Here is a 20,788-nt window from a genome sequence, read left to right as displayed (position 1 = left end):
TGTTCCCAACAAGAAAGCAGATATCCCTAAGTTATTAATAGATTTGAAATTGTTTCTTAGGAAAAAGAACTTTGAAATTATTTTTCAAGGGTATGAATGTGGGAATGTTAATAATGAGTTAAGACGTAAAAGCATATACAACCCACTCCTTCACCCCCAGTTAAAGAATTTCGAATTATTAATGGAAAATAAAATTAGGAAGGAATTAACCAAAGATAGAGTAGGATATAATATGACAAAGGAAGAATTTTTATTACTTAAAAAGCTAAGCAATGATACCTCTATCAGAGTATGTAAGCCAGATAAAGGTGGGGGTACTATAATAATGGATCAAATGATATATGAAGCAAAGATGATGGAACTTCTGAGTGATGACACAAAATATGTTAGAGCCTCATTAAATGAGGTGAATATTGGTAATAGGAAGGTAGCCATGGTACTATATGACATGTTGTTGGAAGGGTCTATTGATATAAAGATGTTTAAGTTTTTAGAGGTGGAAAAGCCTTTGACCCCTACCATTTTCGGCGTACCTAAGGTCCATAAGAATATTAATGACCCACCCATGAGGCCTATTGTTGCTTCAGCCAACTCTGTGACAGCACCTATAGCAAAATGGCTTGATAAGAAATTAAAGATCATGTCACTATCAGGCAATGCTGTCGTTAAAGACTCATGGTCTTTATTGGCTAATTTAACATCGGAAGTATTTTCAAAAGAGGTTATGTTCATAACCATTGATATAGTGGATTTATTTTCTTCAATCCCCCATGGGGAGGGTATGAAGTGGTTTGAGCAAGCCCTAATTGATTTTGGCAAGTTTAGTAATAATGATTTTTATTTAATTATGACTCTTGTGGAGTTGGTACTTACTAATAATTTCATATTTTATGAAGGTGAGTTCATCAAACAGATGCAAGGCATAGCTATGGGGGCCAGATGTGCCCCTACCTACGTAAATATCATTTTAAGTGCATGGGAGGATAAATACATAATTAACTCCCCATTTAAACATTGTTGGAATCTCTATAGACGCTTTTTAGATGATATGTGTTTTTTATGGATAGGTTCGGATGAGCAATTTAAATCATTTTTTGATTAAATTTCAAAATCAACCGACTTTCTAAAATTTACGTTTCAGATGAATAAAGCAACCCTTACCTATTTAGATATTTTTGTTGGGAAAGAAGAAAGTGGCTTTTATTCAAGAATTTTTAGAAAAGACACATTTTCGAATTCATATTTATCTTACTTTAGTGCCCATCCACTATATCAGAAGAAAAGTGTGGTGAAAGGGCAGTACGTAAGAGCTAGCCGCATGACGTCTAGGGATGAGGATTTTGATGAAGAATGCACAATTTTATATAATATGTTTAGAGAACGTAATTACCCCCCAGACTTTATTAATGTGATATCTGAAGAAGTAAAACAAGGTAGAGCAACAAAATTTAAACCTATTTTAGGTATAGGTGGTGAATGGATTGGCAACAAACAACAGGAAAAAACTGAAGCAGATGGAAATATGATTATTGATTTTAGTGGGCAAGCAGGGAAAATCAAGAAAATGTTGGAAGAGGAATGGGGAAGGTTCGAAAAATTTTCGGATTTAAGATGTTTATTCCAACAACCATTGAAGTGCACCTATAGAAAAGGGAAATGTATCAAATCTATATTAGAAAGTAATAAACAGAAGGGTGCAGTAAGACCGGGTAAAATTGGCACGAACAAATGTGGAAGGTGTTCTCAATGCCCATACATAATGGTAAAAGATACATTATATATCTCTAGTAGAGATATTTTCATAGAGAGTAAATGTTTTGCAAATTGTGAAACGATGGGTATTGTTTACATTGTGATATGTAAGGTCTGTGAGGCTTTTTATGTTGGTAAATCGGAAAGAAAACTCAAAAATAGAGTTTACGAACATAATTATGAGATAAGAACAAATTGTGGTAAAAATGCATTATATAGACACAAAGTAAGTTGTACTAAGGCAACATACAACTTCTTTGTGTTGGAAGTGGTGGACAAGGATGTTAGAGGGGGCCCGTGGGAAACTTCAATCGAATATAAAGAACTTATTTGGCAAATTATTCTTGAAGCTAATAGACCCCCTGGCCTCAATGACATCATTTCTATCGCTCCAGTGTTGAAGATGAGGGCAGCTAAATTATAATACCATTATTACTCTACTGCCATCATATATTATATGTCTTTCATCATTATTTTTCATGTATGTCCTGAAATATTACCATTTGTTAAGAGTTAAATAGTATCATCTCACATGTTTCATAATTTTTGAATAATTTTTAAATAATTTTTAAATACATTTTCCCATATATATATTTATATTTGATATATTTATATATAAGAGTTTATGGCTCATGTATGGTTTTATCATATTTGTAGAGTATATATGTATATTTATATTTAATACATTTGGTTGAAAGTTAAATAGATTGTATATTTATTATCATTTTTCAACTATTTTTATTATAAAGTATGTATATTTATGAGAAAGTATAATTGTATAGAAATTATGTGTTTTTAACTTTAGTTATTTGTCACTTGTAACACTAGATGGCGGCAGAGCACTAATATAATACAAAACAATATAAAATAATATAAGTTAATAGAATTTGGATTCAAATTTAATTTCATTTAATATATATTATAAATGATGAAATTAATTTAGTTAGTAAATTAATTTGTAAGTATGGAAAATTCATAAAAAACACAAAGCATTTCCATTAATTTTGGATACTGAATATTTTATAAAATGAGTTTGGTGTAGTTGAATGTAAGTACCTTCAGGTACTCTTGAGTTAAAATTTCAATTGGTTAATTATTTCAGTTAATCAATTAATGGCACATTTTGTGCATAAAAGGAGTGGTTCTTCTCCTAGTGTATTTGTCTTGGATTTTCTGAGGAAGAACACGAATCGAAAACGTACTTGTATGTGTGGCGTTAAAATTGGACTGTCTCTTTGTGGAATAAACTGTTTGGAGTTTTGCAGTGGCTGGACCTGATTTCCTTCAAGTGTGGGTTTTTATTACAAGTTTTATTTTTGCACTTGAATCCTTTTTCAATTATCACAGCAGGAAAGGACCAGTGCTTGGAGAGAAAATGCCTGCTGAACCTAGGGGGCTGGACCTGTAAGAAATCTTTAACTGTTTGCATAGATTTTGCTTTTTCTTCCATCTTTTTAAGATTTCTTCTGCCTTAGTGCCAAATAAGTTATCTTTGTGCAAGGGTGCATCCAACAATTTAGATTTGACATGGTCTGGCAGGGGTTGTTCCTTAAGCCATGCATGTCTTCTAATGGCAGATCCAGTGACTGCTACCCTGCAATACGCTTCTAGGGCATCAAAACCACAGTGGAAGGGGTGTTTAGTTACTTGACTTGCAGAATGCATTAAGTCTTGCAAATCTTCAGATTCTGGCCAAGCAGGGAGGACATTTTTTGTTCAAGGTATGTTGCTGATATTTAAGCATATGGAACTGACAATTTAGTGCCCCGATAGCAAGAGTAGCTGAGGTGTATACTTTTTTACCCCATTTCTCCAATGCTCAGAATCCCTGTCTGAGGGGGTGGGATTCTTAGCAGAGGTTGCTTTAATCCATTTTGGCCCTTGGAAATGACCTCAGGGTCAGCTGTTGGATTTTTAAAAAGATATTTGTGTGAGTCAGGGACTCTGTAGTACCTGTCTGGTTTTCTGGGAGCAGGAGGTAGGGTGTCAAGAGTCAAGCTGGATTCAAGGAAAACATCATCCACCACATCCAGGACTGGGGGGATGGCCAAGGGTCTGTGCTGCGGAAGATCTAGGAATTCCCGGAGTCTATTTTTAAACTGAGGGTAGTCCTGACTCTCCCACTGGAAATGCTTCCTTAAAGTATGCAGGGTTTCCCCAAAGGAAAAATCCTCTGGGGGAGAGGCTGAAGGAATGGATTCCTCTGCATCAGAATCCTCATAAGTGGAGAGGGGCTGCATGTCTTCATCTAACACTTGTTCAGACAAAACTACTGGGGACAGATCTCTTTCCTTTTTGAGAGGGGTAGCTTGGCTTCCCTTGATCAGCATGATAAGGTCTTCTGCCATTTTAAGCATTTGAGAGTAAGGCAAGGTAGCAGACTTCTGAGAGTGGGTAGTTGGTTTCTTGGGTGTGGTTCAAACCCTGGGCCTAAGGAACTTGGTTGTTTTTCAAAAGAATGGTAGTCGCAAAAGAAGACATCGGTTTGAGTCGAGATTCGGAGGTGTGAAGGACTTCCTCGGAAGCCAGTGCCGGCACAGCGGCTCCGGACCAATCCAAGGTAGAGATGACCACAGGATCCTTACACGAAGAAGAGTTTTGCGGCATACTGGACTCTGAAAGGGTCTCGGTAGCAGCCTGGGAATCAACTGAAGCGGGCATCAGGGGCTGCAAAAGTGCCTCACTGAGTACAGGAGGAATGATAACTAGCTTAACAGAAGCGTCGTTGGAAGGTTTGGACCTGTGTGGTCTGTCTTTATCTTTATTCTTTACGTTTTTTCGGAAGCTCTGCTGTCGGATGGCTTACCGAAGCCATATCAAAATTTGAGGACTGTAAATGACAATATCTGGCTACAGTACGGGCCTGACTATGGATAATTCTGGAGTTAAACAAAGCACAAAAGTGACAACGGGGTACGTCGTGGTCTAGGCCTAGACAAGTGAAAGTCTCGGTGTGGTTATTTGCTTTCCACAGGTGAGACAATTATTAACTTTTTCTGACATCAGTTAGTGCAAGAAAAAGTACCCCCAACGGGTTACTTAGCTTTAGAAGACTTCAACTTCAATTCGGAAATGAAAACTCAGGTAGCGGCCGACCGGCACTCGTGCGAACTGCTTCTGCTTCGACTCCACGGGAAGAAAGACTGGTGTAATGGCATCGACTCCCTTACTTTATATCATTGACAACCCGACGTCAGTCCTCAAGCGGCAGCAACCGACGCAGAAATACTAAGTCTCTGGTATTCGGGCCAGCCAAGGGCTACCATGGCAGAGATAACCCAAATGTGATGACTGCAACAGTGAAACACGAAGAACATGTATACATTATTTGCATGCTGGCCACTCTTATATGTGGTCTTTTACCTGTCTTTTCTTCACGTACCATGTCATGTGCACCATTAAACTGTTTGCCAGACAGAAGACCAGAATGGCCTCTCCTTCATTATTCCTGTTGTCCCAACTATGTGGACCCAGGCAATCCTTATTTTTTATTCACCCACTATTAAGACCAAGTCATTTCACTCATTTTGAAATAGCACAGTGTTTGGATTCATTAGCTGCTGTGTTAAGAATAGTAATATTTCTTTCAGCTTTCTGTTTACAGGATAAATCATTCTTAAGCAGAACTGTAACTGCAACAGAATCTACATGTGGTCTGTTGTTCAGTAGTTGCTTATTTGAACTTCTCTGGATTATTTTGTACTATTTTGTGTTTTGACTCTAGCGCCCTCTCTCTATATTGTTTTATATATATATATATATATATATATATATATATATATATATATATATATATACACACACACACACATATATATATATATATATATATATATATATATATATATATATATATATATATACACACACACACACACACATATATATAGATATATACACACACACACACATATATATATATATATATATATATACACACACACACACATATATATATATATATATATATATATATATATATATACACACACACACACACATATATATATATATATATATACACACACACACACATATATATATATATATATATACACACACACATATATATATATATATATATATATATACACACACACACATATATATATATATATATATATATATATATATACACACACACACATATATATATATATATATATATATATATATATATATACACACACACATATATATATATATATATATATATATATATATATACACACACATATATATATATATATATATATACACACACACACACACACACACACACACACACACACACACATATATATATATATATATCTACACACACACACACACACACACATATATATATATATATCACACACACACACACACATATATATATATATATATATATATATATATATATATATATACACACACACATATATATATATATATATCTACACACACACACACACATATATATATATATATCTACACACACACACACACACACACACATATATATATATATATAGTCTTCTCTTTACCTTTATCTTGTTTTCCTACTCTAGCTTAATGTTAAAGAATGTCTACTAGATTATTCTAATTGTTGGTCAATAAGCTGACAGAATGAAGGATTGGTTGGATAAATAATCTGTCTATTATAGTTATTACCCTTCCGTGAAGTGAATGCTTATGTACCTTTCTCGTGCATGCACTATTGCTATGGCTTATAATGTTATTTTCTGGCAGATTGTCAGAAGCAGAGTACTTTCAGACAAAAAAAAATTAAAGAAATAGAGAAAAAAAAAAACTTTTCCTAAGCCCAGGAACACTAAAAACTTGCTAGAGCGAATAGTTTTCTTTCCATGGTAGTGAATTCCATTCTATAGAACTCATCTGTGAGGCTCAGAGATTTTAGTAATACTGCAGTTCCATCTTACACTCTGTGGATACAGTTTGAGACCTTGCATCCTGTCAGGTTACTGTTAACAGCTTTATCAGATCTGTTCTGCATTTTTTTTCAGTTTTTTGCTGCGCTGCCATATATAAACCACCTCTGTAAACTATGAAGAGCTTGCGGTACAGGTATAGTCCCTGATCGCTTACTATCCATAGATGAACAGAAGTTGACTGGTCTTTTCTACTACCTTTTTCCAAAGACAGTTTGAGACCTTGCATCCTGTCAGGTTACTGTTAACAGCTTTATTAGCCACATCTCCAGTAGAGTCATGGTCAGCTACCCAGACCACCTTTAATACAATAGAAAACTGGCTTTCTAAACATCGTCTGATCCTAAATCCCAAAGAAACTAAAATGCTGTTATTTTCACCAACACATAGGTCTACCGCTTTCACCTTTACCATAAAATCAAATGATGGCACAATAATCTCCCCTGACCCCCCTACAAAACTATTAGGTGTCATCACGGACAATAATCTAAAATTTGACCTACATGTTAATCAAACTATCCAAACCATAAATAAAAAAACTAGGGTCACTTTACAGAATAAAAGCCTTCCTAACCCTAGTTAGAACCTTCTGTTCTGCATTTTTTTTCAGTTTTTTGCTGTGCTGCCATATATAAACCACCTCTGTGAACTATGAAGAGCTTGCAGTACAGGTATAGTCTCTGATCGCTTACTATCCATGGATGAACAGAAGTTGACTGGTCTTTTCTACTACCTTTTTCCAAAGACCGGCTTGAATAATATCTCCCCAGTTAATAATGCCTTCACTGACTTTTGCTTTTCTGCTGAGTTTTTTATCATCCTGCACAAAAATAATGTCTCATTTATATGTGAGGCTAGTTTTATTTAACACCAAGTCTTCAATGCCACCCCTAAGATTATTCCTGCAGTTTTGTTAATTTCACCACATCCTTTCCATGTGCTCGGGCTGCAAATATTATTATGTAACTTTATGCCTCCTATACCGGCATATATCCTCCTGCATTATCAGAAGGCTATACAGTTAGAGAGAAATGTGAAGTTCATTGACTTCATGGAGTTTTCCTTTATTATTTACTTAGTTACTTTATTTATAGTTTCAACTTCCCACCTTAACTTTCGAGATACAGTTTCTTGTGAGCTGCGATCTATCAAAGCAGTGCTACTACCCACTTTGTGTGAGTTTATAGGAACACTTGCAACCTAGTTACACTACAATTAAATTTCCGTTATCTAATGCTTCTCCATCATGTAATGGGAGAATAACTGCAAGTGGGACCGATGTTTCATTATTAAATACTTATTAACCGCACGTGACGGTAAAACAGTCCCTTTTAGAATGATTGTTGATTCTGGTTACCATAGAAACAGTACACAATGATTGATCGTTCTGAAAAGACTACTTTGACGGGCAAGAGCAGTTAATAAGCAGTTATCAATGAAACATCTGACCCAGGTATTAGTGATGTGAATGTGGCTAGTTTACTTGTGTAAGGATCGTGAGGGGAAGGCATGGGTCAGATAGCAGGTGTTGTACATAGTTCCTTCTGCTTTCCAACAACTCCTCTGAGGCTCATTTGAAGTCCTGACAAAGTGTAAACTGGTGGTGGCTGACAGGGGGATGCGTGGGAGGCTGACAGGGGGATGTGTGGCAAATGACTAAAACTAAGGACGACGTAATTCAGTAATACCAAAAATCTGATATAGTACCTGAGAAGGAACACTTGGGACAAGTCATATTTTGTGTCTGACATGTACGCTGGAAGCATACCACCAAACTTCATAGAGCAGGAAACTGACAAATCAATATATGGAAATGGACACTTTTTAAAATGTTACTCTTACATACTTAGTTGGGTGCTGAAAATACAAGTTCTACATAAGCAAGAATTTAAAGCCAATGCTGAGTTAGACTTACCTGGCTTAATGTAACAGGAAGAAAACAGTGCATGCTAAGCCAATTTAATGGAGAAAATTACATGTAAGCATATGCTTACTCTGCTGTGAAAATTAAGTTGAGAAGTCAACTGACAAAGTTCAGTTACTTTTTCAACTTAGTTTTCACAGGATAAGGCTAAAATAGGGCCGGGAAGTAAGTTGCGCTTGCAGAAGGCACTCTGGAGTAACAGCATGCAATTACTAGCGTCTTATAGCACACTCGGATGTAAGCGCAGAGGCGCCACGAGACAGTACTCGGGGTTAATGAGTTAAACAGGACAATAAGAAAGCTAACAGGAGATATTGGTAGGTATGCAAGTTTGTGATTACTAAAAATAAAAATGGTAGCTTCCACGGTACAGAAGGACAGAAAGAAAAATAAACTAATCTAACAAGAGATATATGTTTGCATGCAAGTGTGGAGTTACTGAAGTGTAGGTTTACAGTTGTTAGAGAGACAGGTAATCTATTTGTTAGTTCCCACTCTTTGCAACACAACATACAGTCTGTAAATCTGATATTTAAGCACTTAGAAAAGGCAGCCAGCTAGAGTGTGTAGCACATATGGGAAAAAAAAAAAGAAGCTGCAACCCTAGCCAATAACAAAACTCTTCACAAGCAGAAACTCTCATATATTAACAATTGCCTGCAATATTCAGTAACTGTGCTGTTCATGCAAACATAAAATCAGTATTACAGTAGAAGCCTTCAGTAGGAGTGAGTAGAAACATATTTACATAACATAAACATATGCACTACAGATTAGCAGGGAGAAAACAAAATAAAAAAAAAAATACTTAGCCAGATGGCAACAGCCTTACTTGATGCAATTGCAGTACAAACAGCAAAAAAAAAATAAAAAATAAATTGATAGTTTCACCGAATCCTACCGTAAAACAGTCAGCCAGTAGAAACTTGCTATTTATTTATTTTACTTATTTATTTACATTTGATAACCAGGTAGTGTCTGGCTGGGCAAGAAGCCCGTTTTCAGCAGAGACCCGGGGAGAAAAGCTCCGAAGAGAAGTTGCAATATTTAAACAGCATACATAAAAGGTTACAAAAAAATTTAAATATAGGATTGTAGTACAATAAACTAGATAGCAAGACAAAAGTATAAGCAAAGTTGAAAACAGTAAGAATTCAAATGTTTAAAACATCAATCACATTTTAAAATAAACAAACACAGAAATAAACACAAGTTGGATTACAGTCTTCTTCTTTTGGCTTTTTCCAGTTAGGGGTCGCCCACAGCGGATCACCTGTCTGCTCATGATTGGCAGTGGAGTTTTAAGGTGTCGCCTTGCCAGCCCAGCACCCAACCTTCCACAGAAGGCACACACATGCACGTACTCACACCTAGGGCCAATTTAGAGTGTCCAATCCACCTACAGCATGTCTTTGGGATGTGGGAGGAAACCGAAGCACCCGGAGGAAACCCACGCGACCACAGGGAGGACATGCAGACTCCGCACAGAAGACACCCCAGCCGAGAATCGAACTGGAGAACCTCTTGCTGTGAGGCAGCAATGCTAACCGCTGCACCACTTCGGCCGCCCACAAGTTGGATTACAGTAAAAGACTAAAACATTGAAACCTCTCCAGTCCAATGCTAATATAATTGCTACACATTAACAGCAGAAAGACAACACTTAGCTGCTACTACTGACTAACTATACTAATATCAATATTAATACTTCCTCTCTCTTTTTTTCTTAAGACTAAGACAAATTCTGTTCAAAAGGCCAAAAATACAGAAGACAGAAAGACAGCAACTGCACCAACAATCTAACTGTAAAGCTACTACTAAAACTATTTACACATAAGAGAGAAAAAAACTCTTGTTAGAGGAGGAGTTAACTCTGATCCACAAAGGATAGAGGACACTGTAGGAGAGCTCTTTTGCATGTCAGATGACTTCATGTGACAAAAGATATCTGAGAAGATAAGGTGGAGTCCAGGGAATTATGGGTAGGGGAGGAGTCAGAGCTCTGGATAAAAATAAGCTTCAGAGCTGGTGCTGAGGTTGAATTCCCCATATGTTTGAAAATGACAAAAACGGATAACATTAAATCAATTTGTTCAGCCAAAGGACAGTGGCCTAGGGCAAGACCAGGCAAAATGAAAAAGGGGGACCATTTGATAATGTCCACAATCCACCTGCCTTGAACTTACTGAATTTTAAACTGGAGTGAACTCAGAAAATCTACTAACAAACTTGACATTATCAGTGTTTACATCTAATGGTAAGGGAAAGTAGTAGTTATTCATTATGGAAATAGATAACCAAATTCATTTATGCGTTCGTTATAAGCTATTATCAAATAAATTACCTCTAAGATAAGTGGTACTGAGCCTAAAACAGCCTCCATGAATGGGCTATAACCCAAGTGATAAAAGCTTACAGAGAAGCCACAAATAAAAGATGCATTATCTTCTAAACCTGCAGATAAGTTATGGCATACTCAAATATGTAACTCAGATAACGGGTACAGAATGCTCAATCTAATAAATGCAGATATTCAATAGGGTGCTGCATACTTGCCCTACACAAAGTAGGAATTCCTGTGAGATTATAGAAAAAATGCTCTGTGACTTTCCAGCCCTCACATTTACAAATAAATTCCAGCAGCAAACCACATTAACTTCTGTAATGACAAAGTAAAATACAAGACTATACAAAGCAGGAACTACAGCAAATTAATTTTCTTGTTTCTCAACCATCAGTGACTGACAAAATGAACACTGAAACATACTCACAGTTTGGAATCCTCCATAGCCATAGAAGAATATGTAAACATAAGGCCACCATGAGGACAAAGAAGAGCGTTATTTCCCACAGAAGATACTGGAGTGCACTTTGCTGGTCTTCTATACAAGAAACAAAGAATGCATAAATAGTTGATAAAAATGGAGCTAAATAACTCTCATTATTGCCTCACATCAACAAGTTCTCTTTTCTTGGCTGGGGTGTCTTTTGTGGAGTCTATGTTTTCAATGTGTTCATGCAGGTTTTCTCTGGGTGTTCTGGTTTCCCTTTCACTTCACTAACACATGCAGAAGGTAACTGGAAATTAAGTTTTCCACAGGACAGTTTGTGAAGTTGTGTGTGATTTGGAAGAAAGGCGTTGTTATTTACATCCAACTTCCATCCCCTTCATGCTTAGTAAACTCTGGATGGCTGTAGATGTTCATGGGATCACAAGAGGAGCCAGCTGCAACTCAACAATAATGGATGGATAAATATCCTCAGATTCTGGCTAAATATGAAACAACCAAGCAGCCATCTGCCAGCAGTCCCTTTCCAGAAATGATGAGACTCTATGCATCTGGTGAACTACTTGCAGAGTGTGTGGACAAACAAAATTGGGTGCTTACTTTTCTTTATTATCATCAAACTAAACAATGCAAATCCTAACGTGAGTGCTTGCTATACAAGTGCATCTTCAAGAGGATAATCTTAACCGGATTTACAAAATGGCAGAAGCCCTTCTATGTTTAACACCATAAGTAAAAAAAATAAAATCAGCCCCTAATTTACGACAGCCACGCCTACCAAGGTACATGCTAGTACTCCTATACTTGGCTAAAGGAGCAAATTAAAGTCCCCAGTATGCAATACCTTTAACAAACAAGAAGGTCTCCCTTTGAATTAAGTTGATTTTTACTCTCCCAATAGAAATCAATATATATCTCAAAAGAACAGCTGTGCTTAAATCTGTCAGAATGATTGTGTATCAGTATCACACAATTAGAAGTCATTTACTATGGGAGGTTGGCATAATGGTTAAGGTGTTTACTTTACAGGAAGAAGGCATAGGGTATGATTTTCACATGAGGTAATTGGCTAGGCTTAAAATGGCCCACAAGGGCAGTTAACCTAATACTAATCTATAATCTATCTATACTTTCTAACATCCATCCATTAAATGAGAAATGTTAAAGCAAGTTATCAGTGATATCGTTCTTCAAGAGGACTTCTGAAATGGGTCCATATTCGGGCCACATTGTCAAGTAGCTTGTCATTACAGAACCAGGTGATGGAAAAATATATTCATATGAGATGCACAGCATAAATAAATGAGCTCCTACTATATCAGATGGCCTACACAAAAAGACCCTCTTTAACAGATCCTATGATTGGGATCAGCCTTTACACCACTGAAAATTTAGAACTTTTTTTTTTCCTGGAAGTGCCTAAAGTGATAAGATATCCATACACCTGTGATGCAAGCACCAATTATGTAAGTGCACCTGTCACTTGCAAACACCAGTTTGCCCTGTAACAATCACGAAGCACCTTCCTACAAATCAAGAAACAGTAAAAATGTAGCTTCTCCTCTTTTGACAAGCACTAGAACATACCTCATCAACTGAAAGGGATCTCCAACAGCTAAGGCTGGATGGACAGGGTGTCCACTTGCATGTGGGATAGTGGAACAGTATTCTTCACCTATCCAATGGACAGTCCACTTGTATGCCAAATGACAGTGTAACAGACAACAGATAATGTGCTTACCATATTAGATTTTTTTATAAAAAGGATCTTCACTAATACATCCTATGGCTGTACTTACAGTTGCTACTATCGATACACAAAAGTTACATACACATCATAACAGTGCATCTGTGTTGTCTGTTTTCATCCTTCCTCAAATGATGCGTTTCAGATCCAATCTTGGATCCGACTTTGGCCACTTTTCAGACTTTGGTTCCATAGCTCAAGCTTCTCCCCTTACCTATAAACCACTCTCAACCCTGTATTATGAGTTTGCACCCCTAGCATTTAAATATCCTAGACAATAATAAAGGTATATAAATATGAAGTAATCCAGCAAACTACAATCAAAATACACAGAAAGAGAAAACAAAGAAAATCTGGAGCTTCTTTAGGAAAAGACCAATAGGAACATCCCCCAGGTCATACTAGTAGACTATAATGAAAACTTCCACCAATAGGAGGAGGAATGAAGGAAGGGAGATTGAGGAAGGTCAAATAAAGAGAACACAGATGCATCATTATGTTGTTGTCTTTTGTGTTCATTCTTCAACCGATAGGATAGAGTCCCCAATTAAAAGAAACCCAGGGTGGTCCTCATGGAAGGATATTCCAGAGTACGATTGAGCCGAACACTGCCTTATCCCTAGATAAAATGTCCAATTTGTAATGAGCAATAAAGGAATGGACCAAATGGCAGCCCCACAGATGTCATCTGTCAAAGCTCTAGACAAGAAGGTAGAAAAAGACCTTGTGCCCTAGGGGGTCTTGGTAAAGTCAATCACTTTTCCTTATAAATATAAGGAAAATTATCAGTGAGCCATCTGGATACAGTTGCTTTTGACACACACAGACCCGATTTAGCTTTGAAGAGGAAACAAACAACTGTTCAGATTTTCTGAAATATTTAGTTCTATGGAGGTAGAGATCTCTGTGTACATTTATTTAGTTATTTTATTTCACATTTGTTTACCAGGTAGTGTCCAACCAGGCTGGTAGCCCATTTTCGGTGGAGACTCAGGGAGAAAAGCTTCAGAAAAACAAGACTGATAAAAAACAGAAATTACATCAGAAAGAATAAAAAAATACAATACAAATTATATGCAATAAACAAACGACTAGATAACATTCTTCCATCATAACTATAAAATTAGAAATGTAAACCACAGGGATTTACATAACTAAGTAAAAACAGAAAGACTGAAACAGGCAATTAGCAGACCTTAATGATAAGGCATGTAGTGAAATTTTGGAATACTGAAAATTTATAGTGTGATAAGCAGTGAGGAAAATCATCCAACAAATGAAACATATATCCCCCTTTGTTCGAGAACCTTGGGAAGATGACTGGCAAACTGACAGACTGACAGTGTGTGGACTTTGAAGTTACCTTAAGTAGAAAGGAGTAGTTAATTCAGAGGGAAACTCTATCCATATGATAAACTAGATAAGGTGGCTGGGAAGAGTGTGCCTGGAGTTCTGACACTTCTAGCTGATGTAATAGCCACTAGAAAAACTGTTTTCCAAGACAAGAATTTCAAGTCCACCTTCTCAAAAGGTTCAAAGGGGTCGCTGTCATAGCCTGAAGAAGCACTGTTGATCCAAAGGAGGAGTAGGGTCTTTAACAGGAGGTCACACCTGGACCTGCCCCCTCCACATCTGGACCCATCTTAGCACTTAATCATATGTTCGCACAGGTCAGGAGATTCAATGTTTGACCTTGTTCAAACAACCAGTCCTCAGCAGCGACACTGTAGCAATTGTTAAAATGACACCTACCAATCTAACAAATCTTAGCCACATACCTCTCAATCTCTTAGAGCAAGAAATCTGGACAAAGTCACAAATAATGTGGGGACAAAGGCACAAAAATGGGGACACTTTTTAAATATTGCTCTTATAAATTTAGAAAGTTGACAAAATAACAGGTTTTGCATTTGCATGAATTTTCTAAAAGATATGAAGTCTGAAAATCAAATGTCTGCCATTATTTTCTGATGCCACTCCTCAATGATTTGCAAGTGCTTCGGCAGAAGACTACATTTTATGAGAAATGGACCAAAAATACAAATCAAAAATCTGGACAGCTGAGAGCTATGCTCAGCCATACCAATATCATTGTGGCACTGTTCAATGCTAGAAGTCTGAAAAAAAAATTATTGCACTAGAAGCTCTTATGACCCTTGAAAACATCTACATCTGTAGTTACTGAAACATGGCTCCAAAACAGTGACAACACTCCCTTCTCTACTTGCATTTAAAACCACCACTTGTTTAGACCCTCCACTGATGGCACCTGTGCTCCTAGAGTAGGTGCATCCATATTTATCTGCAACACCATCACCCCATGAATACTTACACAAAGCCAATAACCTCAATTTTCCTGCACATTCTGGTACTTATAGGTAAAATCCACCTACCCAATCACTGAAACTACAGGATTCCTTCCATGCCCCGACCCACCCTGTCCATGGCATACCTTACCAAATAACAGTCCCTAGCTATCAAAACAATCATTAATGGTGACATTTATCAGCCATCTACAAATTGGCAAACATACACTAGAAACAAGTATGCACAATGGTTCCTGGACTTCATTAAGGCAAACTCCTTTGAACAGGTAGTACCCCATCCTACTAGAAACATAAGCCTAGTCAATTTGGTTCTTAATACTACAGCTCCGATTTGCTTCTCAGCTACTCATCCCCAATCACTGGTTAAGCCAGACCACTATGCTGTAACATTCTCCTTAAAACCCACCCCCAGATGCTGAAATCTTGCTGACTTCAGAGACTTCTGCAAGGCTAATTCTCATAAGACAATGGCCTAATCAGTTTTAAGTACATTCCACCTCAGATCTGCACGTGTTGGGGGAAGTAGTAGTTACTTGTGTATATTCATTAACTATCACCCAATGCTCCAAGATGGCTGATGTCAGACATTAAAGTTTCACACGTGTTACTGTTCAGAAAATACATACTGATGCAAAACCCACTGCTCTATTAACTTTAATTATATAACAGTAATATTTAAAAAGTTGCCCTAATGTTTTGGCTTTTGCCCGTCCATTGAGCAAAGTAGTTTTTAAGCATGCTTGCAGTACTGCTGCCATGCCACACAGATTTTAGCAGAAGGGCTGTGGTGGTGCACAACAATAATGAAAGACTTCAGAACACACCTCTCAACTGTCCCTTTTTCTTAGAATTTCCATGATTTTGCCTCATATTTTCCCCCTGTACCTCGTAAAAGTTTTGATTTTCTGGTAAATTACTGAAGATTACAGTCAGCCAATAATACTTAGGAGTTATGTACTTAACATAATTAGAAGTTATGTACCTACCATAACGTTCCATGTTAGTTGTCTTCTCTCGCCTTCTTTCTTGCTGGATGGGTTCGGAGCTGATCCTCGGCTCCGACTCGGCACTTGCTAAGCTCGAGAGTCACTTTTACCAGCTCGAGGCAGCCCCATATCCCATGATGCAAGGCGGTATATACCCAGATCTCATTTGGTAACTATAGGGAAAACTACCTAACATAAAAAAACTTTCCACTAAGGAAAGAAGAGCAATTAGCCTAAAAGGGCTGTAAGGGGAAACCAGATAACTAAAACTAGAACTAACTCGTCTGAGCAGCCATTAGGGGACAACGTTTTATGGTGACTGTCTTTGTTTATCTTTACTTGGTTACGCTTTCCCCGATCTCTGTTTGTGTGCTGTGTTGCCTTTTAGTGATTTAGAACTAACTGGTGCCCAAAGAAGCAATCTTCCAGAGACAAGGGAGATCAAGGTCTGTCCAGGCAAGGGGGCAGGAGGGAGGGTCGCAAGAAAGAAGGCGAGAGAAGACAACTAACATGGAACGTTATGGTAGGTACATAACTTCTAAATGTTAAGTTGTCAATCTCGCCTTCATTCTTGCTGGATGGGACCGTGTCCCTAGCACCTCTATCCTGGGTGGCTCAATGGAACAGACTCTTGAGAACTGTGGAACCAAAACTGGCTCTATCCCTGGAGGCCAAATCCAATTTGTAATGAGAAACAAAGGTATGAGGAGTGGCCCAAGTGGCTGCTGCACAAATAGTATCTAAGGGAAGCCTAGCCTGAAAGGCTGTAGAAGTGGCTAAGCCTCTAGTGGAATGTGCCTTTGGTTTTGAGCACAGCTTTTTGCCCCTAAGTTGATAGATTTCGGAAATGGTGGAAGAAAGCAATCTAGACAAGGTCACTTTGGAAACAGGGAGGCCTCTCTTATTTTCAGCATAAGAAAGAAAGAGCTGATCAGACTTTCTGAATTGTTTTGTTCTGCCCAAATAATATCTGAGTTGGCGGTGAACATCAAGATAATGTAATTTTTGTTCCGATCTGTTGGAGTAATTGGGGAAAAATACAGGGAGATCAATAGATTGGTTTAAATTTGTTTTTGAAGCAACCTTGGGCAAAAAGGATGGATTAGTTCTCAAGGATACTCTGTCCTTGTGGAAGACCAAATATGGGGGACGAACAGAGAGGGCATGAAGTTCTGACACTCTTCTAGCCGAGGTAATAGCAACAAGGAAGAGTGTCTTCCATGAAAGAAACTTTAGTGAGCATGAAGCAGCTGGCTCGAAGGGAGGAAGAATTAAGGATGTCAGCACTAGATTTAGGTCCCATTGAGGAGGAGGACTCCTGACAGGAGGTTTGAGGAGAAAAACTCCTTTTAGAAAAGCTCTACAAAGCTTGTGGGACATAATGTTGTGATCTGCAAACCCGACATGAAAGTTTGAGATCGCAGCCAACTGAACTTTGACCGTGGAAGATGAAGAACCCGAGTGAAAGATTTCCGCTAGAAAATCCAAAACTGCATGAACAGGGGCAGTGAAGGGATCTATGTTCCTTGATTTCGCCCAAAAGGAGAAGCGTTTCCACTTGCTAGTGTAAATCCTTCTAGTAGAAGATTTAAGGGAAGCCACTATGATATCCTTAACAGGGTTAGAGATCATAGGAAGCCTGGCTAAGGAAGGAAGTGGAGCAACCAAGCTGTGAGGTTGAGAGAAGGAATGGACCGATGCAGCTGACCCGATTGGTGGATCAGAAGATCTGGCACTGGGTCCAGATGCCACGGCTGCGCCAAAAGGTGACGATGGAGGAACGGAAACCAAATTTGTCGAGGCCAATACGGGGCAATGAGAATCATTTTGGCTCTCAAAACGGTAGCTTTCTGGAGTACGTGTGGTATCAATGGAAAGGGAGGAAAAGCATAAAGAAGTCCCTGGGGCCAATCTTGGGTAAGAGCGTCTCTGGGGGGATGGCCCGGAAGTGGGAAGAGAGAGAAGAAGGCTGGGCATTTGCTGTTTTGGGGAGTAGCAAAAAGATTGCAACATGGGCGGCCCCACTTCTGAAAAATCTCCTCCACTATAGATTGTTTGAGAGACCACTCGTGAGGCATGAGTATAGCTCTGCTCAATCTGTCCGCTAAAATGTTGGTTTTCCCAGGGATATGCGTTGCTACCAGAAACCGATGAGAGGAGATCGCCCACTGCCAAAGTCTGAGAGCCTCTCGACACAAGGGGTAGGACTTGGTTCCGCCCTGCTTGTTGATATACCACACTACGGACATGTTGTCCATGTGAACTGCAATTGTTCCCAAGGGAAGAAAGTCATTGAGGGCTTGCAACGTTAAAAGCACTGCTCTCATCTCTAGGACATTTACGTGCAGGTGGTACTCGAACGGTTGCCACGTCCCATGAACCATCCTGCCCTGATAATGACCCACCCCCCACCCGATCAGGGAAGCGTCCGTAGTGACTGTGGCTACCGGGGCCGGGGAAACAAAGGGTCTGCCCTGATGAACCTGGGGAGAAGAGATCCACCAGGATAGGTGGTTTTTGCAAGTTTGTGTCATCAGAATTTGGTGACGCATGGGAAGTTGTTGGAAGGACCATTGGGTGAACAACATCCATTGAAGGAGACGCATGTAAAAGCGGGCCAAAGGAAGAAGAGTAATGGCAGCTGCCATGAGGCCCAATACTTTTAGGACCAGTCTGGCTTGCACCTTTTTGCTGGCAAGGCTGATCCGCACATGGTTTTGGATATCTAGGATTCTCTGGTTGGTGAGGTTTGCTGACATCCGAACAGTGTCTAAATTTGCACCTATAAAAGTAATAGACTGGCAGGGCAATAAGGAGGATTTTTCGTAGTTGATCGAAATTCCTAACTGAGTGCAGAGATTTAGGGTGTAATCCCTGGCTTGGAGAAGTTGATGCCTGGTGGTGGCTGAAAGGAGCCAGTCGTCGAGATACGGAAACACCTGTAATCCTTGACGTCTCAGGTGAGCCGTGACCACTGCCATACATTTGGTGAACACTCTGGGGGCTGTAGTGAGACCAAAGGGCAGGGCTCTGAATTGAAAATGACTGGACCCCAGCCGAAAGCGGAGAAACCTTCTGGAGCGTCTGTGGATTTTTATGTGATAGTACACATCCTGAAGGTCTATTGAGCACATCCAGTTGTCTTTGCCCAGGAAGGGCAAAATCGATTGAAGTGTGACCATCCGAAATCTTGTATTTTTTGCAGACTTGTTGAGCCTGCTGAGGTCCAATATTGGTCTCCAATTTCCCGTCTTTTTGGGAACCAAAAAGAACCTTGAGTAGATTCTGGGCTCTGAATGGTCTGTTGTAACTGGCTGAATGGCCCTTTTGTGTAGAAGCTTTGATACTTCTAATTTTGCGATTTCCCTTAGACCGGGTGGAACATCTGGAAGGGAATTTTTGTGAGAAAAGGGACTTTCCTCGAAAGGAATCTTGTAACCCTCGGATATGATCGACTGTACCCATTTGTCTTGTGAAAGGGAAAGCCAGGCTTCTGGGTACAGTGATAATCTTCCCCCGACTGCCTCCAAGGATGGACAGTCGGGCAACACCTCCGGGATGCTGGAAGGGCTTGTCAGAAAGAGGCTCTCTGATTCCCTGGTTTTGCAGACCCCCTCTACCCCTAGGGCGGCGTCTGTTATTATTACCCCCTCTGCCCCTGGGGGTAAACTGACCACGTGTGTCCAGCGTGACTCCCTGAGATTTACGGAACCACATCTTTCCGCCCTTCTGACCTTTAGGGTAAGGCCTAGAAGGGGTGGAAAAACGGACTCCTACGGCAGAAAGAGTCTTGCCGTCTTGCTCACACCTGGTCAACGTATCCTTCACCTGAGGACCAAACAATGTTGATCCATCGAAGGGAGAGTTTGTGAAGGATGCCTTAAAGGGATCTGCAAAATTACAGAGCCGCATCCAGGACTGACGTCTAAGAGCCACTCCTGTCCCTGCAGCTCTACTCGCTCCATCTGCTGCATACGAAATCAGCCGCATGGAGGAGTTGGCTATGGAGTTAAGGATACCTAGCTGAGAAGCAATCTTGTCCTGAGCCCCTGCAGCTGTAGGATCCTGTACTACTTCACCTAATTCTTTAAGGATGTCCCTTTGAAGTCTGGTGAAGTGACATAAATAATTCAGCGAACACATGGCAAAGGTCGATGAGGAAAACATCCGCTTACCATACCTGTCCATGGTCCTAGAATCCTTGTTAGGAGGATGGACTGGTACGGAAGGATCTGCAAGTTCCTTCTTGGTGGCGGCCGCCACCACCATGGCATCAACAGGGACACCTTTTGTAAGAAATTGTTTCTCGGAAGGGGCTGTAATAAATTT

General features: G+C 39.2%; 1 protein-coding gene across 7 annotated transcripts in view; it reads right to left on the bottom strand.

Annotated features, from left to right (window-relative positions):
• USP48 (ubiquitin specific peptidase 48) overlaps positions 1 to 20,788 on the bottom strand; it is a 3,461,715-nt gene that overhangs the window by 733,720 nt on the left and 2,707,207 nt on the right. For 6 of the 7 annotated variants that reach the window (XM_044063244.1, XM_044063240.1, XM_044063241.1 and 3 more), the window contains one exon: positions 11,382 to 11,492. The exons of the other annotated variant lie outside the window; for it this stretch is intronic. In XM_044063244.1, the coding sequence (XP_043919179.1) occupies positions 11,382 to 11,492 (111 nt within the window). The remainder of the gene's footprint in view (positions 1 to 11,381; positions 11,493 to 20,788) is intronic. 7 annotated transcript variants of the gene reach the window in all.

Source organism: Protopterus annectens, chromosome 2.part1, assembly GCF_019279795.1.
Source record: "Protopterus annectens isolate FY-2018-M chromosome 2.part1, PAN1.0, whole genome shotgun sequence".
Lineage (NCBI taxonomy): Eukaryota > Metazoa > Chordata > Ceratodontiformes > Protopteridae > Protopterus > Protopterus annectens.
The sequence above is the reverse complement of the archived record's forward strand: the minus strand, read 5'-3'. Positions and strand labels throughout refer to the sequence as shown.